Source organism: Gobius niger (assembly GCF_951799975.1).
Source record: "Gobius niger genome assembly, chromosome: 18".
Classification (NCBI taxonomy): Eukaryota; Metazoa; Chordata; class Actinopteri; order Gobiiformes; family Gobiidae; genus Gobius; species Gobius niger.
In genome coordinates, this window is record NC_136869.1 from 12342365 (window position 1) to 12369881 (window position 27517).

The 27517-nt window shown below is 39.8% G+C and overlaps 1 protein-coding gene across 1 annotated transcript; it reads left to right on the plus strand.

Moving 5' to 3' along the window:
• Positions 1-416: 416 nt before the first annotated feature.
• Positions 417-26596, plus strand: LOC306977985 (enoyl-CoA hydratase EchA19). Its single transcript, XM_079576438.1, has 7 exons — positions 417-654; positions 2051-2221; positions 6577-6674; positions 9701-9845; positions 24286-24435; positions 25853-25968; positions 26198-26596. Exons 1-7 carry the CDS (start codon positions 510-512, stop codon positions 26303-26305), a joined length of 933 nt encoding a protein of 310 aa, XP_079432564.1. The 5' UTR covers positions 417-509; the 3' UTR covers positions 26306-26596.
• Positions 26597-27517: the final 921 nt, after the last annotated feature.

Consider the following 27517-nt stretch of genomic DNA (forward strand, 5'->3'; position numbering starts at 1 on the left):
CTGGTCCTGATTTGACCTTTTTCTCGGCCTGACGGTACCTTGAAGGTCAAATATTTTATTTGGTGGTGCTCGGCATGAAAAGTTTGAGAATCACTGAGTTGGAGCTTTTTTATGTGATAGCGCCACACACGAACACCACTCTGCCCAACCTACCAAAACATTTAGCCCGTAGATTTGTCATTGTGGCATCAACATAACGTACACGGCTTATGTAACAAAAAAATAAATGAAAAGCCAAACGTTTATCAACATTGAGCCTTATAAATGTGTCTCTGATCTGGCAACCCGGTCTCATTTCTCCGTGGCGCTGCTCTGTCGCCCCCTGCTGCCAGAAGCTGGACAGTGCTCTTCTGCAGCACAGGCGAACCAGCGTGTTTACTTTCGTCTCTCGTCTGTATGTTTTTCCTCGATTTGGTGATGTTTTATTTACTTATAGATTTCGTGAGCACATTATTCGTCCCCTTTTCATTTCGTAGCGCGTCCTTGATCGCTGCTTTTAAGTGTTGAACATGGCGCTTCGGCCTCTGCGCTTATGGAAAGTTGTTTTGCGATCATTTTATCAAAGTAAAACGTCTAAACAAGCCACACACCCTCGACCAAGGCATTTCAGAGCCTTCAGCAGCTCGGCAGAGGGAAGAGGAGACGCGGAAGCAGGTTTGTAAAGGAGGAATCAAACATGTATTGACCCATGGTTCCCTGTAGGGGGCGGTACACGGCAGACATTACCCACAGATTGTCTAACTTTATTTATAAAGCACTTTAATAACAGCAGATTTGACCATAGGCTGTACAGTTAAGAAGCTGGATATGGATATGCACTATAGATAAGTAAAAGTTTGTATTCTCTTTTTTGCCATTGCCTTAAAGGAACAGGCCACCATTTTTACATACTGAGATATGTTCTTGCCTGAGCTTAGACGAGTTGATGTGTACCTGTCTGGTCTTTGTGCGTGCCCTCAGTCACACAAAAAGACCAAAGATGTTGTAAGTATTTGGCCTCTCCCAGCATATTCCTATAGGTCCAAAAGGGGTGAGGTTAGAAGCGATCAAGCTCTGCACAACTTGTCTAAGCTCAGATAAGAACATATCTCAGTATGTAAAAACAGTGGCGTGTTCCCTAAAAGGCCCTATAACTTTTTTATTTTATTTATTTATTTATTTATTTTAATTACAAACAATGAAAGGGGAAGCCACTAAATTTTTAACTTCCCTAATATTTGTAGGATCCAAGTTTAAAGGCACATTTAACAACTTGCAGAGTCAATTTTCAGGGTCACTTTCACAAAAATGCTAGAAAAATAGCCTGAAAGCAGTGTTAATTTCGTCGACTAAAATATTTAGTCTTGATTTTAGTCAAAGGGATGTTTTTGACGACTAAAATTGGACGAAAAGTTTTTCATGAGACTAAAACTATGACTAAAATGTCCAGATATTTTAGTCGACTAAAATAAGACTAAATAAAATCATCATCCAAACTTCTATTGACCGTCTGAAAGAGCCTCAGATCATGTAAATTCTCTGCTAAAGGATCAGCTCTGAGCTTTGTTCATGTGGGAGCAGCTCCATTAAGTCGAGGACCTTGATTAAATATGATTATAATGAATATTATCAATGCAAAGTCGACTAAATTAGTCTTAAATTTAGTTGACAAAATTGACTTGCAATTTTAGTCGACTAAAACTAGTCAAAAGACTAAACTAAACTAAAATATGTTGTCAAAATTAACACTGCCTGAAAGTTAATAAATGTTTTATCAATTGATGCTCGCTGTTTTTTCCCACAAACCTTTGAGTTTACAATATACGAAAGTAAGACAAAATAAATGTAATTCCATTTCTAGAAGTAAAATCAGATATAGCTCCTTTAAGCATTGATCTTTATAGGTTGTATAGGGGTTCTCGGGCCAATAATAGAAATATTTAATTGTACACAGTGTAGTATAATTTTAATAATGTGCTCATAAGTGTAAAAAGTACATTCTTATGACCACAAAGTTTCGTTTTCCTTTGTGTCTCTGTTGTGTTTGCTTGATCTCTCTCTCATTCCTCAGTGGCGGGACAGTCCGTGGTGTCGGAGCGGAGGGGGGCTGTGGTCACCGTGGCGATAAACCGTCCTAAGGCGCGAAATGCGGTGAACCAGGAGACTGCGCGGCGTCTGCTGCAGGAGCTGGAGGCTTTCGACCGGGACCCAGGCCTGAATGTGGCGGTCATGCACGGGATAGGTAGAGTGGGCCACACAGCAGACGGAAAACACTTTGTCCCGTAATCACGAGTCACTTTTCTTCAGACCATGGGCCGTGAGGTTTGATTTAGTTGATCTGGAAACTTCTGCGCAAAGACAAAACTCTCTTAAACTTGAAAATGCCGTAATTAAAGTACAATTTTAACATGTGTACAACAATATTAACAGCAGAGTTTGCAGATAAAATGCCTCCCTACTTGACGTTTCATCCGTGTTGCATTAGAAACAATTTTAATAAAGTGAAGTGGTTCTGAGCACAGCTGTAAGTGGCCAGCCCTGCACTCTGTCATCTGTCAAAGCCAAAATTATGCCAAGCTCCTAATAACTTTTAAAATAATCACTGCACTCTCTCCACTTTTTCGCTCATTCTACATAATTTCTTCAACCTGGATCACCCTGTGCTTTTTTCGTTTCCCCAAAGACTTGCCCTCTGGTCTGAGCTGGAGAGACGTCTGTCATACTTTGTGTTGCTCTCACAGGTGGGCAAAGCAGCCAAAATATTTACTCAAGAGATCCAAATGGTTACCCTGGTAAGAATAGAAAGGAGTTTTGGGGAAAATAATAAGTACTTAATTTATGAGTGTAACATTTTGATAGACTGTATGTGCTAGAAGTGACTAATCTGATCTCCCCAAATCACTCAATCAACAACTCTGGACCCCCCCTTTATATATATGTAATATTGTATGTATATTTTTGGATTTATAATAGTTTTTAAGCCCTGAAGCCCCGCCTTAACCAAGCACATTTTTCTCCGGTTCGGCCTTACCGAAATACATAAGCTTTCCGACTGGAAAGCAATTTGAAAGCTAAGACCTACTAAAGTGACTTTTTTAGTCACTTTTTTGCTTTTATGTTGCATTTTTGTCACTTTTTTGTCACTTTTTTGTCACTTTTTGCTGCATTTTGTCACTTTTTTGTCACTTTTTTGTCACTCTTTTTGATGCGTTTTTGACACTTTTTTGTTGCATTTTTGTCAGTTTTTTGTGACTTTTTTGCTGCGTTTCTGTGACTTTTTTGTTGCATTTTTGTTGCATTTTTGTCACTTTTTTGTCACTTTTTGTTGCATTTTGTCACTTTTTTTGTCACTTTTTTGATGCATTTTTGTGACTTTTTTGATGCATTTTTGTCACTTTTTTGTGACTTTTTTGCTGCGTTTCTGTGACTTTTTTGTTGCATTTTTGTTGCATTTTTGTCACTTTTTTGTCACTTTTTGTTGCATTTTGTCACTTTTTTTTGTCACTTTTTTGTCACTCTTTTGATGCGTTTTTGACACTTTTTTGTTGCATTTTTGTCACTTTATCGCCGGGTGTTTATCCCCTTTTTGTCCCATTTTCATCCTCGTTTTCGTTGCTATTTTGATGCTTATTTTTGGGAAGCTTTTCGATTCAGATTAAGCCAAACATGAGACAATTTGCTCGGTTCAGGCGGAGGTTAAGAGATCACTGTCTTTTTCTTCTCCTGGCAAATACATTTCCTTCAAGATTAATACATTTAATTTTTTACCTTATCTTCTGTAAAATGTAATTAGCATTTAAAATAATTGAAGGTGCAAAACATTTAAAATCTGGTTTGGATTCTGTATTTTGACATTTGGCTTATTTTCACTAAATATATGCAGTTTTGTCTTCATCTACTTGAAGCGACTCCCAGAGGAAAAAGCACTGCTCTAGTACAAGTACACACTGTGATAAAACTATAATAAGAACTTTACTGTAATTCCTTCAAAGAGTAAATGTAACTGATTCACCTGTGGTTACTCTACAAAAGCAGCCACAGGTCAACCAAAGGCGTTTGATGGTTAAAGTCCCGTCTCTGCATCGTCATGACAACACGGTAGGGTCCAGTTCGGATGCCGTGTTTATTGGACCATGAGGAATCAATTTTACTCCAATTAGCGCCGACACGACCGCGCTCCCAGCTCTCATTTCTCCGCGTCAAAGTGTTTTCCTTCTCAACATGTGAAATTAAGAGTAATTGCCGCTTGGAGTTTTTTTTTTTTTTTTTTTTTAATGCGCTGGCACATTTTTGACAAAGGTTTCGGGCGTCGGGTTTCTGTGGCTCGATCTCGATGGCAAACCGAAGTGTGTCACCTCTGAGGTATGTGGAGCTGAGCTGGCGTTTAAGCCTACGATGTCCTGTCAAAGTAAATACTCGTGTTCTGAACAGAAAACAGGCAGCGCTGGGAGAAATGTGGGTCTTTCACTGGGGGTTGCTCTGTGTCCAGGAGGAGAGAAGCGTAAAAAAAGCATAACTGCGATTTTTCTCATAGGCAATGCTATAGCTTTTGTAATTTGTAATAAGATTCATCTCACAGAGCAGAAGTTAAACATCTCCAACAAGACACTGAAATACAAACAGAGCTCAGCCATTGCATTAAATCACAGCACTATTGAGAATACTATACTCTGACACCACTATTTGAAATATCTGCTCTGTTACTTTTCAAATAACACTCAGACATGTGGCAATAACTGCGCATCACTGACATAAACCAATTTCCGAAACCGGCGACCCAAGCCCTTAAGAGCTCCTCCGTCCCGTCTCAGTTTCCCATAAACATGACACTCTGCGCTCCTCTAATTGCCCTGCGCTGACCCATAACTGTAATCTGGGTGTTGCTGGCCTGTGCGTTCGTTATGATCATTTTCATCTCAGACATTTTATGAGCTTATGAACTAAACCCTTAGTCATTCTGCTCCGTTGTTTGTTGGCCTCTTGGGATATGTCGGGATTAGTGTATGTGTCCCATAGGATGTGGTTTCAACAGAGATATGACAATGAGCACGTGTGTTTGCATGTTCAACAGAGGGAGGCAACATCAGGCCCGTGGGCCAAATCCAGACCTCCAGCAGCGTGAATCCTCCAGTCCCCTAATTACTTTGAAAATGCACAGGATAGATATCTAAACCTAAAATACTGAGGCAAGGCAACAAGGCATTGCTAAAACACCAAGGGCCGAACCTCACAATTTTCGCCCAAAGTAAAGCACCTTTTCTCTACAAATATAAGTTTTGCTCATAATATATGACCTAATGGGGTGTTTTGCTGGGAAATGTGAAAATATTGACAGTATTTTCCACATTTTAGAGTCCTTTTCATTTATTTGGTCTCTGGTTTATGAATAAATGTTGCTTCAAAATTCTCTTGGTTTTGCCAAAGGTTTTATGCTGGAGGCCTGACGTTGCCTACCCCTATACTATATAGTGTTGGGGGTAATGTATTACAAAAGTTATGAGTTACAAGGGACTACAGATGGAAACTAGCTAATATTATATTATATGTATTATATTATAATCTGGTGCAGTACATCTCTGTCTCTATGAGCCTAATGTCTCTGTACGTTGTCCCTTTAATAAAGATTCATTCATTCACAAATATATGTTACTTTTTTCAGTAACTAAGGAATATGATATAATACTTACACAGAATACAGTAATACATTAGTATCAATTCAAGTTACTCAAGTTACAAGTGCATTTCAAAGTATGACCGAAAAAACGCCATATTCTCCCCAAATAAAATGCAGTTTTCCAAATCAAGTTGGAAGTTGGTGTATTAGGATCTGCAGTTACGTGTAGCTGATGTCGCCAAAACAAAACATGAGAGAATGGGGGACATAGAAAGGAAAGGAAATCTTTGCACTTTTGCTCAGTGGTATTGTTACTATTTTCACTTTATATTTTGACAAAAGTAACTCAGAACTTCTGAAGTAACTCAAGGTGTAACTCAGCTACATTTTGGAAAGAGTACTATATAAAACAAACAAAAAATGTAACCACTAATATAGAATATACTGTATTACAATTTTAAAGTAACTTGCCCAACACTGTGTACTTGGATATGTACAAAGAAAAGCCAGAGTTTGGGTTGTGTGGAGACGAGGCTCCCCAACTTTGGACTTTGACAAAACTCTGCTCACAGTGAACAAACCTGTCTTAACACTGTCCAGTTTGACCTTTGCCTATAATTGCATTCAGGTCACTGTTGTTGTTAGTGGGTTAAGGTTAAGGTTTACTTTATTCCCTGTTGAGGAAGATCCTCTCCATCTGACCCGTCCTTCAACACCATCAGCTATTTCGGATGTCTATTTTTTTATGACTAAAAACATATAAAATTTACTTCATATTACTCAGAAGTAATAGTACTCCTACTTGGCTACTCAGTTTCTGGCTCCTCTACCCCTCTGCGTGTGTGCCAGCTCAAAGCAAAACTGAAATCTAAATTGCAGCCCTCGGACTCCAACTCAACTTGTTGTTTTTTTCCTCTTCATCATTTTCCTTTCCTCTCTGACTTTCCATCTGCCATACTTTGTAATTTTGTGGTCTCTTCCAGGAGGGAATTTCTGCGCTGGTTATGATTTGAAAGAGCTGGCCAATCACACTGACTCCCTCAAATTGGAGCAAGATGTCACCAAGGGTCCCGGGCCGCTGGTGAGAGCCGTTCGCTGTGTGTCTGTCTGCGTCACGCGTCTAACTGTATACAGCGCTCTCACGTGATGCAGAGGGACTCGCTTTATGTTACAGGCAAAGACTCCAGCACCATTTAGTTCAATGAGCGATTATAGGGAACAACATCGCATCAAAATGCCACATTATCGACAATTTAAGACACAAAAGAATGTTTTAGAATTTGATCTTGGCCAGAAATCCCACCAGAGTAATGGCATTAGGATTTTCTTATATTATTTTATTTTATTTCATCTTATCTTATTAATGTTACAAACCCAGCCTGAACAGAGCTTATTTTCTCCAATTTGGCTTTACCCAAGTTTAAAAGCTTCTTGAAAAAAGTGTCCAAAATGAGAAGAAATTAAGGATGAAAATACAACAAAAGAGCGACAAAACAGCAACAGAAAAGTGACAAAAAGCAATGAAAATGTGGCTAAAAATCTGACGAAACAGCAACATAAAGCAATGGGGAAAAAAATAAAAAATAAAAAAAAGGAACGTACATTGAAATGACTAATATATTTCCGTGTTTTGTAAAAGTAATATGTTTTATTCCTTAGTTTCTGAAAGAAGTAATATATTTTTTGTAACTAATTACTTTTGTAATACATTACCCCCATATACGTGTCCTTAGTGCATATCTTGTTCGTAGACTAAACAGGGAGGTCTATGGATATTCTTAAAGTGATTTACGTTTAGTTTGACGAAACTGCAACAAAAAGCAATGGGAAAAACAACATGAGGATAAAGAGCTGTTTAGTTGAGTTTTGGTATCACTTTATTTTACAGTACCTTGATACATTGTACCAAACTAAATTTAGTACAATGTAATGTGCTCTGTAACAATCTGTAATAACTTGTACCTATGTAGTACATACACAATGGAATAACTTGTATTAGTACTTTGTAGGTACATCATGTAATAGGACACAAGACCCTTAAAGGAGCTATACCTGATTTTACTTCTAGAAATAGAATGAAAATTATTTTTATCCTCCTTTGGTATAATGTAAACTGAAACATTTGTGGGGAAGACAGCGTGTACCAAATGATAAAACATTTTCATGAACTATTTTTCTAGCATTTTTGTGAATGTGATCCTGAAAAGTGACCCTGCAAGGTGGGAGATGTGCCTATAAACTTCTCCCTGTGACGAATTTGAATGCAACAAATACATTAAGAAAGTTACGATTGAGTTTGGATCACAACTAACATTTTAATTTGGTGGCCTCCCCTTTCATTGTTTGCAATAAAGAAAAAAATCAGGTATAGGGCCTTTAAGGTTAGGGTTAGAGTTATGTCTTATTACATTATATCACTACAAAGTACAAATACATATTATTCCATCGTGAATCTAACCCATAGGTACAAGTTATTACACATTGTTACAGAGCTCATTACATTGCACTAAATTTAGTTTGGTACAATGTATCAAGGGTAGTGTAAAATAAAGTGTTACCGAGTTTTATTTATTATTTTATTTTATTTAACCTTTATTTAACCAGGTAAAAAACTCATTGAGATTAATAATCTCTTTTGCAAGAGTGACCTGGCTGAGAGGCAGCAACACATCATAAAACAGTTACATCAAATATAATACAAAATATAAAATACATCTTAGGTAAAACAACAGCAACCATCACGGCTTTGTACAATTTCTTTCAGTTTAGATTTAAAAGAGTTAAGAGAGACCAGCTCACGAAAACTCAGCTCATTTTGCAGTTGATTCCAATCAGAAGGAGCACAATATTTAAAAGCCTTTTTCCCCATGTCAGTCCTTACATTAGGAACTGAAAGGAGGATTCGATCCTGTGAACGAAGGCTGTACCCGGTGCTTGGTTTGAGAGTGACGTGTGACTGTAAATAAGAGGGAAGTAAACCAAGTAATGTTTTGTAAATGAACAAGTGCCAATGAATAAAACGTCTTGAGGAGAGAGACAGCCGACCTACATGGGAGTAAAGGAGACAGTGGTGAGTGAGAGATTTGAGATTGGAAATGAATCTAAGTGCTCCATGGTAAACTGTATCCAGCGACCGGAGCGATTTCGCAGATGCATGTCTGTAAATAATGTCCCCATAATCCAAGACTGGGAGAAAAGTTGCAGCAACAAGTTGTTTTTTGGCCCTAAAAGATAAACAAGATTTGATTCTAAAATAGAAACCAAGTCTAACTTTTAGCTTCTTGATCAGAAGGTTTTGTGAGTTGGGGTCAGCTTAGATTTGGGTAAAGTTGAACTGGGTGAAGAGCTTAAATCTATAGAAGGTAGGGAGTTCTTGTTTTTATTCACAGTTGGAAATGTTAAGGGATTTAAAGTGAAAATGATGCAACGCCGTCTATATGATACAAACAATCATCAAACTTGCTTCACGATTAAAATATTCAATATAAAACTCTCCTCCTTTGTCCACTCACAGTTTCTTCCGATCCTTTTTTATAATGATTTGAGCAGGTTCATCGTACACAAGCCCCGGTGCGATGCTGCTGACTCTATAAAAATTCAGAATAGTGAATAAAAGTGCGGGGGAGAACCCGAACGACCCTCATCCTCCACTTGACCTGGGATAAAGATCATAACGGCGAAGATTTACAGCCAGTGAGCGCCATAAAAAACTGCAGACTCCATCAAATTTGTTTGGATTGCACGTTAAAGCCCTGGGATCACACGGACCTCCTGAGTGTAAAATTATAGCATTGTATCTCCCGGCAGCGGCGGCCAACGCGTGACTCACCACTTGTTACTCTTTCATTTTGAGAAAACGCAAAAGGGAAGTCAAATCTGGCCGGGCTTTAGTCGATAAACTTCACGGGGAATTTGAAAAGGCCGGGAAAGCGTGAAATGCAGAAAAGTTGAGCAATGCGTATAAAATCGAACAAAAAGAACCCAGAGTTACTTTTTATAGGCCGCAAAAAGGGGGCGGCCAAGTTCAGGATGTGGTGCGTGTTGTTTTTTTGCGGTTAAACTTACTGTTAAAGTATTCTCAAAGGTGCGATGCTGTTGTCGCTTCAGGGCCCGTCCCGTCTGCAGCTGTCCAAGCCCCTGATAGCGGCGGTCAGCGGTTACGCGGTGGCGGGGGGGCTGGAGCTGGCCCTGTTAGCCGATCTGAGGGTGGTGGAGGAGAGCGCTGTGATGGGCGTCTTCTGCCGCAGGTTCGGTAAGTCACGAAGATCAAAGGTGCAAAAGTCAAAATGGCATCTGAACACACAGGGTGGACGATATGAGAATATGAAATGAAATCTATATATCTCTCAATTTACCTTTAACCATGACACACTACCTTAGATACCTTTAAGATACACTACCTGGCTGGAAAAGTTGTCCCTGTAACCCTATGTACATAAAAGAGTTTGCTTCCAGAGTGGATTTCGATAGAGACTGCTCGTTTGTTCAGCCTCTGTCATGCTCTGTTTGAGTAATAGGAATATTGTAACAATGTCAGTGAAGTGTGAACTCGTAAAGGGTTTCTGCGGAGCATTAAAAGTCATTCAACAGACAAAAGCAGCGATTAGGAAGGTTTATTGACATGTATATTAGTTTTAGTGATCAGACTCAGAGGGTAGACATCGATGTATGTTTGTAAGTCAGTATGGATGAACAGCTTGGAGTTAAGGATGTCTTCCCCGGAGCTTGGACACTGGTGGTGGTATAGGAGACTCGTGAAGGATGCAGCAGGGAGAAGCCATGGAAAGAAGAGGCGGAGGTGGGTCCCAACACGCAGCTGGAAAGCGAACAATACATAATTGCCGGGGCCAAGGGTGATGATTGGCTGCTATGGAGGTGTGGCTCTTTACACTGATGGCTGAGGTGGAGGTGTGGCCCTCTCAGAAGTCTCCCAGGTTGCATTAACCCCTAGGCTTCATTTCAATGAATTACGCCAAAATTGAGGTCTTATCAGTCATTAAATCAGATTAAAACTGGCATTAAATATTTTTTCCCCTCCTAGAGACAGAACCCACAACAATGACATATGTCAAAAACATAATAAATTTGGTCTAAAACAAATTCAGCTGCAGTTCTGACTGAAATTTTACACAATCTTTTACTGAAAAGTCGCCCGTTGTGTCCAATGTAATTTTGAATATCAAAATTTCCCCTAATTACCCTGTTTCACTGACTATTTACAAATCCTACTAATGAAATATACCAAGATTTTTTGCCTTTGTGGCATTCAAAATGTAGTATTTAGGCATAAGTATATGTTGTGTTAAAAAGCATTACATTTGACTTGCTGCCACCTGTAGAAACCCTGTTTATAGGAAGCTACTAAGTACACAAATCGCTTCTGTCATGTTGTCCTCCCTTGAAACATTAAGAAGTTTCCTAATACATCAGATTTGCTGTTCTGACTAACAGCGTAAAGTCCACCGAGTTTGCCTGTGTTTATTGACATCTCCATTAGCATCTTATTATCTTCTTGTTTAAAAAACTATATTGTTAAATAATATTCTTGAATAGACAGAGATGCCAAATCAATGCATGTCTAAAAACATGCCTGTTAGTGTCACCAAATTAAAACGGCTCAAGGTCCACCAAACCAAACATTCCTGCTGAGCTTTTGTTGATAGACCTCCCAGAAACTCTGCAGTACAAGAGAATGTTTTGTTTCTTGTTCCTCCATGAATTGACTTGTCTAATTTTATCTTTCCACTAAACTCTGTATCGCCTGTGTTCGAGCATGGCGTGTGTCCTTGTTTCAGGAAGCCGTTCTGACTTTTCTAACTTTGTAACTCTCTCCGCTGTTATCTCTCGGGCTTCTTGTTGTTTTTTTGTGCGCGAGGCAGGAGTCACCGTCCGATAACACACTGGTGACCGTGACTCATGACCTTTGATAAGTCCAACCAGGAAGTGGCTATCGGCCAGGTTTCCACAGCAGCCAAACACAGATTATACATTGTATGTCACATCATTTCCTCATAAACAATTTATTCTTTGCTTGTGTCACCGCCATACAGAGAATAAAATAGCCATCAACATAATGTTACTTAATCTGAAAGTGAGAATACTCCTTTCACCAGAACATAGCTAACACAGAAATATTCTACATCCCATTTTATAACCAAGTTTCATCATTGGTTATGATTATTTTACTTCTTTATTAGAAATGTGTAACTGTCACACCGTGCCGTACCGGTGGGAACAAGTCCTAGTAATAACCAAAATAACATGGAAACAGTAAGCAACTATATATAACAAACTTGAGTAATTGGATATACTAAACTCCTTCTATTTTCTTATATTGACAACATAATACTTAAGCCCAGTGGTTCTCGACTGGTGTGGCTTCGGGACCCACTGTTCCCTTTAGGATGACAAGCTGTGACCCAAATTAAAAAATAATTTGCTATGTACAATGCAAAATACTACATTTCCTCATAAATCAATACATAATCCTTTAAAGCTGAAATTATGATTAAACAACTTAATAACAGTCATTTTAAACAGACTCCTGGGCTGTTTGTCCACAGTTTCACTTAATGTTTTCTGAGAAAAGCTCATGACCCACTGAGAATGGTTCAGCGACCCACCAGTTGAGAACCACTGCTTTAGCCGCTTACTCAAGGGAAGAGTGCTGTTATTTCAATATGCTATTATAACTTACCACATTTACCACGTTTTGGGAGTCATTTACCGAGCGTTTGCTCATGAGCAAAACGAGGCAGCCGAGCCATTTGTGCATGTTTCACTGATGCAGCATTCTCTGATTTATATATCAGATTTGGGGCCCTTAAACTGTAACCCAGGAAATATCAAACAGTAAATTAGCTGCATATAAAATAGCATATTATATTTTCCGCTTGCATCCGCAATTTAGCACTGACCATGATAAATGACCCCCATAGTAATGTACAAGTAGAAGTAGTAGAACTAGAATCGTCACATAGTAATAAATATTACCATACTGCCTTTGCTCAGCCCGATTCTGTCAGACCTAAGCAGGGAAGGGCCTGGTCGGCACTTGGATGGGAGACCGTTTGGGAACAGCAGGAAGCCTGGGTGAATGTAGTGATCGATTGAGTGATCGGTGGTGGTCGGAGGGGCCGATGGCACAGACTGGTTGCCTCGCTTCCGTCAATCTACCCCAGGGCACCATTGAGTATGGCATGAATGAATAATGACGACAGTGTAGCACTTTGAGGAACTTGGTAATACAGGGCTGAAAAGCGTAATACAAGTGTATAGTCATTATTATTTATTATAATGTGTCTGCGTACATTGATGTATGACCGAGAGAGTGAATGAATGACTGGTTCCTTACTGTAAAGCACTTTGGAAGTTACTCAGGGTTGCTCAAGTACAAGCAACTGTATGCAACTCACTACTTCCTTCTGGTCATCCACACTGCTGGTGTAGTTTATCCAGTCACTTCTCGAGTCGTGAAGAACACTATTGCAAACACTTTTGCAAATCCTGCTCCCGATACGACCTCACTCTGTGCTTCAGACGAGCTCGCTGTAACTTTCATACACAGTTTGTTACATTTAGAGCTAAAAATACCCCATCAGTGTCTTAAGTACCACTGTGGTGCTATAATTTGCTGTCAGCACTCGATTTAGACAGTAAACATGTCAAGCTCTTTGATGGTCTGTAATTTTAAGGGGCGCATCATGGAAAGTGCCCTTTCTTTCAACCTGTCTGCACTCATTACCCGGTATTAAGGTACTGTATAATGGCATTTGTTTGTTTTGGTAAGCACCTCACCAACTTTTATGGTGAATGGTTAAATATACGATGAATGAATGTGAGAGCTCCTGAGTCCTGAGTGAAGCAGCTTTAACAACACATGAAAAAACACTTTTTTTTTTGCAAAGGCTGTTTATATTTCTACTGTAATGTACTCTGTCTGACCCAAAAGATGTCGCCACCTGCCTTTTACCAACTGTTATGATCTGTGGTTGCTGCAGTTGGGCAGGTCTAGGTTCAGCAACACTATGTGCCCAGAGAATTAGATCATGTGACGACCTGAACATCCTGAATGACCAGGTTATTTCATCAATGATTTCTTCTTCCTTGATGACACAGGCATATTCCAAGATGACAATGCCAGGATTCATTGAGCTCAGACATATTTTCATAATTTCTCCCGTCCAGATGTTGACCCTGAATCTTTCGGATCATCATCATCAATGTAAAATCTTAGTAAAAAATTGATTCAACACTGGATCGCAGAAGCTTATTGAAACAACGCCACAGCGAAATAATCAAAGCCAGCTTGTTGTGGTTTTGTACAACTTTTATTGACTTTGATTTATTAAAGTCGGTCGTTGCTGCATCTTTAGTTTCAGTTGCAGTTGTCACATATCTTTAATAATGTGGTTAGCTTTAGTATTTGTTTTGCAAGTCCTGGCAAGTGAATATTGCAATTGCCTTCAAACATATTTCATTAATAATTACTTTGACCTCACGCTGGCACAGGGTATGCAATTTTATACCAAACAACTGGAGCGGCCCACGTTTCCGCTCAAAGCCGCGCTGTGCTGTGGGCGGCGGAGTTTATTTAAAGATCTACAGTTTCTCACCAAATATTTCCTCTTAATGGTTGAATCGTGTAACAGTTTTCGAGGCGGGCACAGATGGCAGCCGCCCGAGGGAATCCCTGGTGGCTTTGGCGTTTGGAAACAAACCTTTGGAGACTCTTTGGTGCGCTCTGATGTGGGCCAATCGCGACCACAGGTTTTCTGGCGCGTGATTGGCTGCCGAACCCGCGGCTTCCTGTCTGGGCCCCTCTACCCGCTGAGGAGGAAATGAGAAGGCGGACGGAGGGTCGTTGCGTCACAGCAGTCTGCTCCTGTGTCTAATATGTCCATAATGGGCTGCTGCTCAGTCAGTGTAGAGAGATGTGAATGAAAACCCACTCTGCAGAACTTATTCATTCATGTTATTTTTGGTTCCCTCCAAAAAATGTGGGATTTAGAAATAAGCTGAGCCACTGAAGCGCAGCCAAGGCACTCAAGCTCTCTAACATACTGTATTTTTCACCAGGCCCTTTTGTTATATAGTGGGGTTTAAAAAGCAAATAGACAGATTTTATGTATATGTTTTTTAATTGCCAACTATTCCACTGTGGAGAAGAAGAAGAAGTAGAAGAAGAAGAAGAAGGAGAAGGGGAAGGGGAAGAACAAGGAGAAGAAGGAGAAGAAGAAGAAGAAGAAGAAGAAGAGGGAGAGGAAGAAGAAGGAGAGGGAGAAGGAGAGGGAGAAGAAGAAGGAGAGGAATAGGGAGAAGAAGAAGTAGAAGAAGGAGAGGAAGAAGAAGAGGAGGAAGAAGAAGAAGATGGAGAAGCAGAAGAAGAGGGAGAGGAAGGAGAGGAAGAGGGAGAAGAAGAAGTAGAAGAAGGAGAGGAAGAAGGAGAGGAAGGAGAAGAATAAGAGAGAGAAGAAGAAGGAGAGGAAGGAGAGGAGGAAGGAGAAGATGGAGAAGAAGGAGAAGAAGAAGGAGAAGAATAAGACGGAGAAGAAGGAGGAGAAGAAGGAGAGGAAGAGGGAGAAGAAGAAGAGGGAGAGGAAGAAGAAGGAGAGGAAGAGAGAGAAGAAGTAGAAGAAGGGAGAGGGAGAAGAAGACTATTCCACTGTGGTATTGTCACAGTCTGTAGTACAAAACTCATACTACAAACATATCTTTACAAATCACCTTTTAATCCATCACAAGAACGATTGCTCTCGCACTGAGAGAAACCACAGCGTAATAGGATCATAATGTATTTGGCAAATCTAAATCAGATAATGGGCCGTAGCACATTTTTATTGTTCGCAATTTCCTGTTGGACGTAAACCAGTGGTTCAAGTAACCTCTCGCCATAAGTCTTGAGGCCCTCAGTGTGTTTTTATGAATGGGTGGAAATGCACACTCGCTGCAATGCAATTACGACGCAGCGCCTTATATTATTACAATCATTAATTTAAAAAAAAGCGCCTACAAATGTTGACTCCAGGCACACAAACCCAAATGAAAATGCAGTAATGGCGGCGCAGTGTCTCTAGGTCAAAGATGTCCTACAATCTAAACAAGGAGTCTCGTCAGGACAGGAGTAGGGGAGACCGGGGCTATTTGTCACACGGGGTAATTTGTCACATTGCTTTTTATAGCCACACTAGAGGGCGCTGTACACTGGTACTGATATATGATGTGGGTATTGTATTCCCCGTCTCTTCCAATAATAATTCTCTAATTTGGACTGAAGTCATGAGGACAGGGCACATTTGAATTGTTTTTATGTTTTTTCCCTGTAGTAAGAGCTTTGCTTTAGCTAGTGCCTTACACAAAAGACACTGATCTGAAAGACAGAGATGTTAGCTTTGATTTGAGCTGTTTTAGAGCTAACATGCTAAAGCCGTTTGTTAGCTAGCTTACATTGTTGGTAAAGTGGACACTGGGTTATTTGTCACAAAAACTGAGGGGTCATTTGTCACATGGGATATAACATGGTGGGACATTTCTTTCCTATGTGTCTAATATGTTTTTATGATCACTTTATTTTAACATTAGCTTTTATGGAGGCTGTATGATTGGGTCATTTTAGTGAATTTCTTCATTTTACACCTCATAGAGCATTTTGCAAAAAAAAAAAAAAAATCAACAGCTAGTTCAAATGAGTGTCATGAACTCATCTGCATTGCGACTGTTTTAAAACATTTTATCCTCTTATCTCAAAAAGCAAGAAAGTTACAAAGGTTTATCAAATTTCAAGTTCCATTAAACACAATGGTGACAAATAACCCCACGCCTTGTGAGGCCATATGCCCCGCATATGGAGCACGTTGTCACAGTCGATTTTGTTATAGAAAAACGAGAGCGAGGTCTATTTCAAGTCAAGAGTTCAAGCTTTCATTTAATGCAGGTCTGACTCTTGTGGGATGTTCTGTTGATGAGCAGTGAACTCTAGAAAAAAAAGGGTGACAAATAGCCCCGGTCTTCCCTACATGTTTGCCATAGCAACCAGAGCCCATTCGACTAGATCAACCATCAGCTTTTAAAGATCAATAAAGCCCTGTCGTCGAATGTCCCGAGATACCCTGATACCCCGCCTCGTCAGTAGTACCCCTTCCTCTCCAGCTGTCTCCCTAAGCCCTCTCTTCTACTTTACCTGGACGTGGGAGAGTCCGCGGGTGCCAAAAGGAAGAAGCCACATGTTGCATGGAAGTCGTGGCTCGGTCCAAAGCCGACATGCGGCGGGCCAACGCAAACACCTGGTCTCTGAGTTTAAAACCATGTCCAGCGATTACATCATTTCACTTGACTCGCCGGCGAAGCACGCTGCAATAACAAAAAACAGATAACGCGTACAATAAGTGCAGTCCAATTCTTCCTGTTATTTCAAATTCTTACTACGACGTTTCAAATCCAGACGAGGGTGGTCTCTTGCACTTCCACGTTTTTATAAAGAATAGCTTTTTACAGTGTTAACTCAACAAATGCCATTATTTAAAAGCTATTCTTTGATATTCTTTCTTAATCCGTTTGGTCTGAAGTTGTCCGGAAATGGTTAATCCACATCAGACTGAGTGGTTTTGCCCACACGGGAGGCCATTGTAGTGGGTCGGGCTTTGAAGTGGGAGATGCCCGCAGCACCAGCAGCTCGCAGACTCTTTGAGTGTGTCAGGTTTCATGCCGTTTTAGACGAGATATCAGTGGCTCCGTCCTGTGGAGTCTGGATTAGTGCAGTATTCAGCGTAAATGGTCCATTACCTTTTACCTTGTGCTGTTTAAACCATCATTTAAGTGTCCTAAAGCCAAACATTCCCTGTTTCTGTAGTAAATTATACATCCTTATGAACCTTCTGAATCCAGTTTAGCTTTGCCCAAATCTACAAGCTTCTTGACTGGAGAGTTCACAGCCTGTCAGCCTCATTTGAAAGCAAAGGCTGTGTTGTTATGACATTGTCACTTTTTTGTTATGTTTTTGTCATGTTTTTGTTGCATTAATGCAGCTTTTTTACCATGTTTTTGTTGTGTGTTTTTGTGACTGCTCTATTGCTTTTTTTGCCCTGTTTCTGTTTCATTTTTGTCAACTTTTTGTTGCGTTTTGTGACTTTTTTTTGCCATGATTCTACCTTGTGTTTGTTGTTTTTTGTAATGGCTCTATTGCGTTTTTGTCATTTTTTTGGTCTTGTTTTTTGTTGCTTTTTGTCCTGTTTTTGTCGCTTTTTTGTCCTGTTTTATTGCTTTTTTGTCCTGTTTTGTTGCTTTCTTTGTAACGGCTCTACTGTGTTTTTGTCAATTTTTTTTTCCTGTTTGTAGTCACTTTTTGTCCTGTTTTTGTCGCTTTTTTGTCGCTTCTTTTGTTCTGTTTTGTTGCTTTTTTTGTAACGGCTCTATTGCGTTTTTGTCGCTTTTTTGTCCTGTTTTTGTTACTTTTTGGTCACGTTTTTGCCATGTTTTTGTTGCGCCTTTTTTGTAACGCTCTATTAATTTCTTGTCTTTTTTTTAACCTGTTTTTGTCGCTTTTTTGTGTTTTTTTTGTCGTTTTTTGTCGGGTTTTTTGCCCTGTTTTTGTTGCTTTTTTTGTAACAGCTCTATTGCATTTTTGCCATGTTTTTGTTTGTGTGTTTTTTTTGTAACTACTCTTTTGTGTTTTGTCACTTTTTGTCCTGTTTTATTTATGTTTCGTTTTCATCATATAAAATCACTTATTTTCAAGAAGCCAAACTGGATTAAACGTGCTCAGTTCTGGTTCAGTTCAGGTTAATGATAATGAACATTAAGCACCAGTACATTTTTATTTTCAGTCTCTGGCACCTTCTGGATTACAAAAGAAAAATGTACAAAGCGACTTTTTTGTGCTTCACCCCCTGAATGATAATCTTGTATCAGGATCAGAAGCCAGACTCTCTCAAAATCACTCAAACCTCTCCAATCTATTCTTCCGGGACAATGCACAGGTTGTGGTATTTCTCAAACAGGACACAGACGGGACTATCAGAGAAACAGCGAGAGCGAGGGAGGGAGGGGGGAGAGGTGCCGCAGACGAGCAGCCTGGATAAGACGGGACATCCTTCCGCTTACTGATAGCGATGGTGCCAACAGTAGCACAATAGACACAAGAGCTGGAGGTCAAGCTAAAGTCTCTACCAACCACACACTTGTTTTTTTTAATCCAGACTTAGTTTAAATTTTCTCCTTAATTTCATCTTGGAAGACACGGCTTACTCTCTTATCAGTCGTTCCATTTGTGGAATGTCAGACCTAATCATTCATTTGGGTCAAAATCGTCATAGTATTTGAGGTATTTGATCGAGACTTCATTACAAATAGATGGTCAGGGATGTGCTTCCTTTACTGGTGACTATTTGAAGTGTTTCTCATGATGCAGCGAATATTTTAAACAAAATAGGAAACGAGACAAAAGTGGACAAGTGGACAGCTTTTACCCTCTTAAGCGCTTTTTCTCCAGTTCGGCTTTGCCCTAGTCTAAAGGATTCTCAACTGGAGAGTTCATTTGAAAGCTAAGACCTGAAAAACTGACTTAAAGTTTTTTGTCGCTGGGTTTTTGTCTAATTTCTGTTACGTTTATATCAGTTTTTGTGTTATGCCATTTTTATCGTTACCTCTTCTGCACTTTTTGTCCCATTGTTGTTGCGTTTTTTTGTTGTATATTAATCGCTTTTTTTGTTGCTTTTGATGCTTTTTTGACATTTTTTTCATTGCTTTTGTGTCACGTCCTTGACATGCATTCATCGCTTTTTTTATGGGTATTTTCTTGTATTTTTCGTTGCTTTTCCGGCACATTTTTGTCGCATTTTTATTGAACTAAGAAGAACTTGTTTACCTTAATAAATCCTTTTCATAGTCCCTCTGGTCTCTGGCCAAGAATCACAATTACAACTGTCCTGCCTATGGGTCGAAGTCACCAATACAGACGAAGAAGAAGCTAACAGGCTAATGGGCGAAGCTAACTGTGGGCTAGCACCACTTAAACAGTATTTACAGCCACGTTTGAGTGAAAAAAAATTATCTCCATTGTGTAATTGTACAATATCCCTCTCTCCCTTTGTCTTTTCTGTTAGCGTAGTATTTTCTCTCACGGACAAATAATGAGTAAAAAACGCAACTTGCTTCGACACCTGCAGTGGCGCTTATGGCCTCTAGGGGCATGAGTTACTTAGTTCTGCTTTAAGACCTATAAAACTGATCGTAAGTTTTTTTGGACACATTTTTGAAGCGTTTGTCTGGTGTTTTTGTCCTGTCACTTGTTTATGGTGTTATTGTTGCTTTTATCGGTTAATCCAAACTGTAGGCGCATTGAGTTGCCTTGTGTACGAAATGTAAATAAAGTTGCCTTGCCTTGCCTTGGAGAAACCGTGCTTCAGGTGGGTTTAAGAGGTTAACAAATACATTACATGTGAAGACAAAAATCTTGTGGTGTGAATTTTACGAGGGCTGATGATGTGCTGTAGGCGGCCGTATTGTTGCAACAACAGTGGCACCACAGAGCTTCTCCTGAAACAATCTGCCTCTGTATCTGTGAGTATCCTAAACGTTTATGGAGACACACAGCTGCACTTCAAGGATGTGTCATTGTGTGTAAAGTATACAGAGGCTGCGAGGTGTAATCAGTGAGGCTTTTCATCCCCCTGCACAAAACAGCCTTTAATTTAAAGGAAAGAAGGGAACATGTAAAAAAAAATAACATTGACACTGTCTTAAATGTAAATGAAACCAATGAGCTATTTCCAAATATCATGAACTGAGTCTCCGGGCTGTCAAGAGTCCCACACGTGCTGACGGAGTGTCCCACGCGCTTCCACACTGGTATTCCATCTATTCCCCTTGAATTTATTTGAGAAAGAGAGTGGATATGAATGTGACCCCAGTGTTTCCAGCGCTGCCCACAGGACGGGGGACCGAGGAGGTGAAAAAAAGTCGATGATTTTGGGGTTATGAAAACATGTCCGACAACATGTGCTCTCAATAAGGGGGCGGTCAGGAGGAACCAGCCACTCTGAAGAATTAGGGAGAGCAGGATCGCGGCGTCGGACCTGGAGAGAGAAAGTATGCCACTACCAGCTGGTGCTCTTTAGAAATTAGGACACATGCCAGAAGTGCAGACCCTGAGCTGGAGGGGTCTTTCTATTTTGGTTTGTGCCTCTGTCCTTGTAAGTCTTTGGAGAATGCTGTCAAAAATGTGTCCGAATGTGGGTTACTGGACCAGGGCTAGGTTGCCTGGTTAGCACTGAAATTATGAACAAATGTTGCCAGACTTTTTTAAGCGCATTATTACTATGATTTCATCTCTTTTTCGTCTGGTATTCGTAGTTTTTTTGTCATGTTTTTGTTCCCTCTTAATTGTGTTATTGTTGCTTATCTTGTGCTTTTTTTTCCGTCATGTTTTCTTCACCTTTTTGTCTCTTTTTTGTCATACTTTTGTGGATTTTTGCTTTTTCATCCCTTCTAAATTGTGTTTTTCACATTTTCATGTAAAGTAAGTTAGTTTTTTTTTAAATTCTCTTCACTTGAGATGAGCTTTCTGTGCACAAGGAGGGAAGGAGGGAAGGGGGCGGGAGATCTGCAAGATCATTTACTAAAATGTACTGTATCTCTCTCCACATTTTGCAATCTTACAAACGTCTGCTTTAAGTACATTTAAACACAATATTTCTGGTGTATTCCCATGCTGATTCAACAACTTTGGCCCTAAATGTTTGCATGTTCTTAAAGCTTCTCAACTGGAGAGAAACAGTGTAATGTCTCATTTGAAAACTGCCTACAAAACTGATCCTAACTTATTTGTCGCCAGGTTTTTGTCCTTTTTTACGTGTTTTTATCAGCTTTGTCGCTTTTCTGTCTTGTTTTCATCATGTTTTAGTTGCTCGTTTCACTCTTTTGTCGTTTGCGTTTTTGTCGCTTTGTAATTTTGCTTTTCCCGCACATTTTTGTCGCTTTTTCGTCACTTTTTAATCCGATTTTTGTCACTTTTTTGTTTTTTCGTTGTTCATCCTTGTTCATCCTTGTCATTGGGATGCTTTTTTTCTTTTAGAGTTGTGTAATGAAGCCTAGGCGTTAATTCAACCTGGTAGACTAATTTCAGCATCACCTACCAGCCGACGATCGCTTCCGAGAGGGCCACACCTCCACCTTAGCCCATCATCGCCCTCAGTCCCGCTTTTAAGCCCCAGCAATCATGGTTCGTTCGCTTCCCACCTGTGCTGCGTCCCACCTCCGCCCCGTCTCCCTGCTGCATCCTTCACGGGTCTCCTATACCACCACCAGAGTCCAGGCTCCGGAGGGAGACATCCCTAACTCCAAGCTGTTCATCCATACTGACTTACAAACATACATCGATGTCTCCCGCCGGAGTCTGATACCCAAAACTAATATATATGTCAATCTTCCTAATCACTGCCTTTGTCTGTTTGAGTCCATCCAGGTTGAAATGTCAAACTGGATAAAATGTCCTCGGTTCAGGTTTAAAAATGTTAAAATTATGTATTTTCCTCCCCCTACCTGTTCTAGCCATGTCCTAATGTTTAGAATGAGCTCCGATGTGCCGTCATGCACAAGCTTAATATAGAAGCTGCAGTTACGCTTAAGACCTGAGGTGGCAGTAGTGAGCATAAAATAGCCAACATGCATCTAGTCTCTATAAAGATTTCTCACTCTTCATCTCAAGAATCTACTCCGTCCATGCTCAACGTTAAAACAGCCCAGTACAGATGACGGCTTGAATGTAATACAGTATACCTTGGGTATGGTCTCAAGTCTGACAGCCAACGAGACAATTTACTGTCAAAGAGAAAGAACATGATATAGCATCAGGTGGAACAAATACACGGACAGTCTAAACTAAACATCATAATATCATTTCTTTACATACAGATCATTAATCTTGGCCCTGTCTATCCTTAACAGTATTTTGCCCGAAACATGTCACTACAGATATGATCAAAAAATGTAAAAAACCTTATACAGCAACTCCCCGTTTTTCCCTTTAGTTTGAACACAGCCCGAGATGAAGGAGCAGATTTCGCAGCCGAGGAGTGAAGGCAGTTCCCCTGACAGCTCTAACTGAGATTAATGTTGGGAGTGCATAAAGTGTTTCTAAATGTTTTCACACCGATTAAGTAACTCAATGCCGTTCGCTGGCACCGTGGCCCACATTTCCCTTCACACTTCTCTTAACTTTATGTATGTGAAAACAAGTTCACAGCTTTCCCTTTGGCGCGGAGACAGTGCAGGACAACAAGCGCCAAAGGCAGGACAAGGGCTGGACGAGAGACACAGTAGGACCTGTCTCTGTATCGTATCATGTTATTTATATACTTGACAATATGGTGACACGCTGCCGTCGAATGGGAAACCAATGACATGTTCTTGACCTCTGACCCCCCCCCCCCAAGCACATTTTAATCCAGTTTGGTTTTACCTAAATCTAGAAGAAGAAAGTGTCAAAATAGCGAGATGAAAACGAGGATGAAAATGCAACAAAAGAGCGATGAAAACGTGAGGAAAAAAAAGATGAAAATGTGACAAAAGAGTAACAGAAAAGTGGAGAAAAAAAACGCAACAAAATAGTGACAAAAAAATGATGAGAAAATTGACAACAAAAAAAGTCACAAATGAGTAACAGAAAAGTGACAAAAAAGCGTCAAAAATGTAACGAGAAAAGCCATAAAAAGTGATAAAAACGCAAAACAAATGACAAAAAGGTGATGAGAAAATTGCCAAAAAAGCAATGAAAAAGTGACAAAAACCCACAAAAGAGCAACAACAAAGTACTGACTAAAACACAACAAAAAACACACAAAAGGGCAACAGAAAAGTGACAAAAACACAACAAAATAGTGACAAAAAAGTAACAAAAAGTAACAAAAATATAACAGAAAAAGCCACAAACAAGTGACAAAAAAAGCAATGAAAAAGTGACAACAAACCCACAAAAACGCAACAAAATAGTGACACAATAGCGGTGAGAAAAGTAACAAAAATGCAACGAAAAAAGCCACAAAAACGAATAAAAACGCAAGAAACAAATGACAAAAAAGTGATGAGAAAATTGACCAAAAAAAAGCAATAGAAAAGTGACAAAAACGCAACAAGCAAGGAAAAAGTGACCCAAAAAAACTGACAAAAATTGACAAAATGGCAACAAAAGAGCGACGAAAACGTGACAAAAAAAAGATGAAAATATTACAAGAAAAAGCAACAGAAAAGTGACAAAAAAGACAAAAAAAGCAATGAAAAAGTGACAACAAACCCACAAAAACGTAGCAAAAGAGTAACAGAGAAGAGACAGAAAAAAATGTCAAAAAAGTGACGACAACGCAGCAAACATGTGAGGAAAAAGATTTGATTAGATGAGTTTTGTAGGTCTTAGCTTTCAAATGAGGCATTACTCTGACCTATAGACCAAATCAAAGCCACATATGAACAAAAAGCAGCTCTATAGGATCGATTGTGAACTTAAGGACTAAACCAGGAGTAACATAAATACAGTTTTGTTGGCTTAGGGCAGTGCTTCCCAACCTTTTTTCTCTCACGTACCCCTTGAGTCGTTCCTTTATACTCCGAGTACCCCCTACTTTGAGGATCTTGCCAATATCATTACAACGTGACCAACCAGACTAAGATGATTCAGTATTTAACTGTGTGTCCTGTCATAGGGGTCCCTCTCATTGACGGCGGCACGGTGCGTCTCCCTCGTCTCATCGGTTTGTCCCGAGCCTTGGACCTGATCCTGACCGGACGTCCCGTTGGCGCACAGGAGGCTCTGGCCTATGGACTGGCGAACAGAGTGGTCCCAGATGGACAAGGTATAAACATTACTTTTTTTACATATGTTTATATAGGTCTCTCTTTAAATGTTTACAGCAGCCGTTTGGACCAGACAACTCAAACGCATTCCAATAATTCTCACTTTCTTGGCTTCGACGCTTCCATCCGTATCATTAATAGCTTTTTCATTCAGCCCTATGTCCAGGATTAAGTTATTCATGCTGTTCAACGGGGAATTGTGTTAAATTAATGCCTTTCTGTAGTTTTACATCCATGGAGTGCTTTTCCATGTGTTCCCATTTTTTTCAACGTATAGTATCCCTACTTCTTATACATAATACCAGTTTATATTGTTAGCCTGGGATAAGTTTCATAGTTGTTTGGGAACTTTGGCCACATCCAAAGTAATGACGTATCAACAGGGATGGATAACGTCTCTTGTAAGTACTGATTCTAATTTTATTTCAGCAAAGCGGCAAATTAATAAAGGAATGTTGGGAATAAAAGTTATTTTTAAACTACTCACAGGAAGTGACATAGATAGAGGTAAAGTTGCATAGCCCTTGGACTCATTTCCCATTGACGTAACATGGTTGGCACGGCAACAGTTCAAAATGGTTTATCTCTATGTTATCACTTCCTCTCAGTGTCCAATAAGAAGGTGAATCTTCAATATAATTGTGTTGAACCAAGCACATTTTCTCCTGTTTGGCTTTACCCAAATCAAAAAGCTTCTTGAAAAAAAGTGTCAAATTAGCAACGAAAATGAGACAAAAAACGAGGATGAAAATGCGCCAAAAATATGACAATAAAGTGACACAAAAACAATGAAAAAGCAACAAAAAAGCCACAAAAAAGTGACAAAAGAGATTTAAGATTATGTTTCTCTCATCCTTGATTGTGGAGCGGGGGAAGGGGGGTAGGAGGGAGGGAGGGAGGGAGGGAGGGAGGGAGGGCAGGGAGTTCAGCTTCCCGATGGCCTTGTGTATGAAACACTTCTTCAGTCGACTGGAACTTACCCGTAGATTCCGCAGTCTCCTCCCTGTAGGCATTACCTTGAAGAGAATATGTGATGGGTGCGAAGGGTCCCTGGTGATTCTGAAGGCTTTGCGGCTGAGATGGGTGGAGTACATGCACATAATGGAGGCTGGGACTCTGGCTCTTTGGAGAAAAGTGACCAAAAAAGTTACGAAATTGCAACAAAAAAGTCACAAAACAGTGACAGAAAAGTGACAAAAATGTGTGATGAAAAATGTTTAGATAAGTTCTGTTGGTCTTAGCTTTCAAATGAGGCCTATAGGCTGTAACCTTTTAGATTTGGGTAAAGCTGAACCAGAACTCAGTTAAGGCAGGGGTCAAGAGGTTAAGCAAACATTGTGTCTCATGTGTCATATGTACTTTAAATAATCATATTCCCTCTTATGACTGTTTTATGGGCTCACATTGTTCCCGCAGCTCTGGAGGCAGCGCTGCAATTGGCCGAACAGATCAGCTCCTTCCCTCAGCGGTGTCTGAGGGCCGACCGCTCCTCTGCCCTGTACAGCTGCTACGACGCACAGTCCTTCACTCAGGTACAACTGTGCTCTGTTACATAGTTAATCTCAGATGTTCCCCTTATACAAGTAAAGAGCCAGACAGTCACACAATTCTCTTTAATGTGGTATAAATAAGTAGCTCAATATGTTCATGTTAGAGACATTACAGTTCCACACTGTTGAAAAAGGTTCTGAAAGAAAACAGCACAGACATGCATTATCTGTCTTTATCTGACTTTAATAAACTATTGAAATTATTGTGCAGGCGATGCAGTTTGAGATGGACAATGGATTTCCCGTCGTCCCGTCAGAGAGTGTTGCCGGAGCGGCCCAGTTCAGTTCTGGAGCGGGACGAGGAGGGAAGTTTTCCTAATCGCTTTGTTTTTAGAGGCCGGCAAGTTAATTTTTCATATTGTTTTTCGTTTATGATAATGGTATTCTAATGTTCTGTCTCCCCACAATGCGGCTTTGTGTGCTTTGCTAAAAACATGCAATTATGAAATAGTTTTCAGTTGTGGAGCTGGAATCTGCATTAACCGCGCAGGAGCCAAAGCAAAGCACATGTTGATATGTCAGTGAGCCATGTTGCACTTTCTGAACTGTGTTTGGTAACAATATCGTATTATTCCTCGAAGGATATTAAAGTCACACAGGAGGCAAATATCTTTTTACTTTTTTTACATGCTAATATGCAGCCAACGCTAAAGCCTGGCTAATATCTCATTTAACCTCTTAACCCCCACATGAACCGAGCACATTTGCTCCAGTTTGGCTTCATACATCTCTAAAAGCTTCTTGAAAAAAATAGCGACAAAACTAAGACAAAAACGAGAATGAAAACGCAACAAAAGAGCAACAAAATGTGCTGAAAAAGCAACAATAGAGGAAAAGAAAAGTGTCAAAAAAGTGATGAAATCGTGACAAAAATTAGACAAAAACGAGGATGAAAATGAAACTGAAGAGCAACAAAAATGTAACAAAAATGTACCGAAAAAGTGACAAAAACATGACAATATGCATTGAAAAAAGTGACAAAAATGTGGCAAGAAAGTGACGAAAGAGTGACAAAAATGAGGCAAAAAAGTGGCAGAAATGTGACAAAAATGTGGCAAAAATGCAAAATAAGAGTGACAAAAATGTGACAAAAATGCAAAAAAAAAGACAAAAATGCGACAAAGAAGTGACGAAAAAGTGACGAAAAATTAGGCAAAAAAGTGGCAAAAATGCCCCAAAAATATCCAAAAAAGAGCAATTAAAAAGTTACAAAAATGTGTGATGATAATGCAAAAAAAAAAAATTGTTTAGGTGAGTTTTGTAGGTCTTAGCTTTCAAATGTCAAATAGGCGTCTTGATTTCGGTCAAGCTGAACTGGAGAAAATGGCGCGGGTTAAGAGGCTAAAAAGACTCTAAACAAGAAATAACTCCTGTACATTATATTGTATATTTAAAGCCCTGCACTCCATCTCAAACTGCTTTCCACCTTTGTAAAAACAGTTTATTACCGTTCTCTCGTTTGCAGTACAAACTTAGTGCTGCTTTGTCTTCGCGGCCTATACTTCTCCAAAATGACTGCATCTCTTTCAAT

Excerpts from the sequence above, each read along its gene's own strand:
- LOC306977985 (XM_079576438.1), top strand. The coding sequence starts at position 510 with ATGGCGCTTCGGCCTCTGCGCTTATGGAAAGTTGTTTTGCGATCATTT. Across the intron at positions 6,675-9,700 it reads CCAAGGGTCCCGGGCCGCTG|GGCCCGTCCCGTCTGCAGCT; the intron begins GTGAGAGCCGTT and ends TTGTCGCTTCAG. Across the intron at positions 9,846-24,285 it reads CGTCTTCTGCCGCAGGTTCG|GGGTCCCTCTCATTGACGGC; the intron begins GTAAGTCACGAA and ends GTCCTGTCATAG.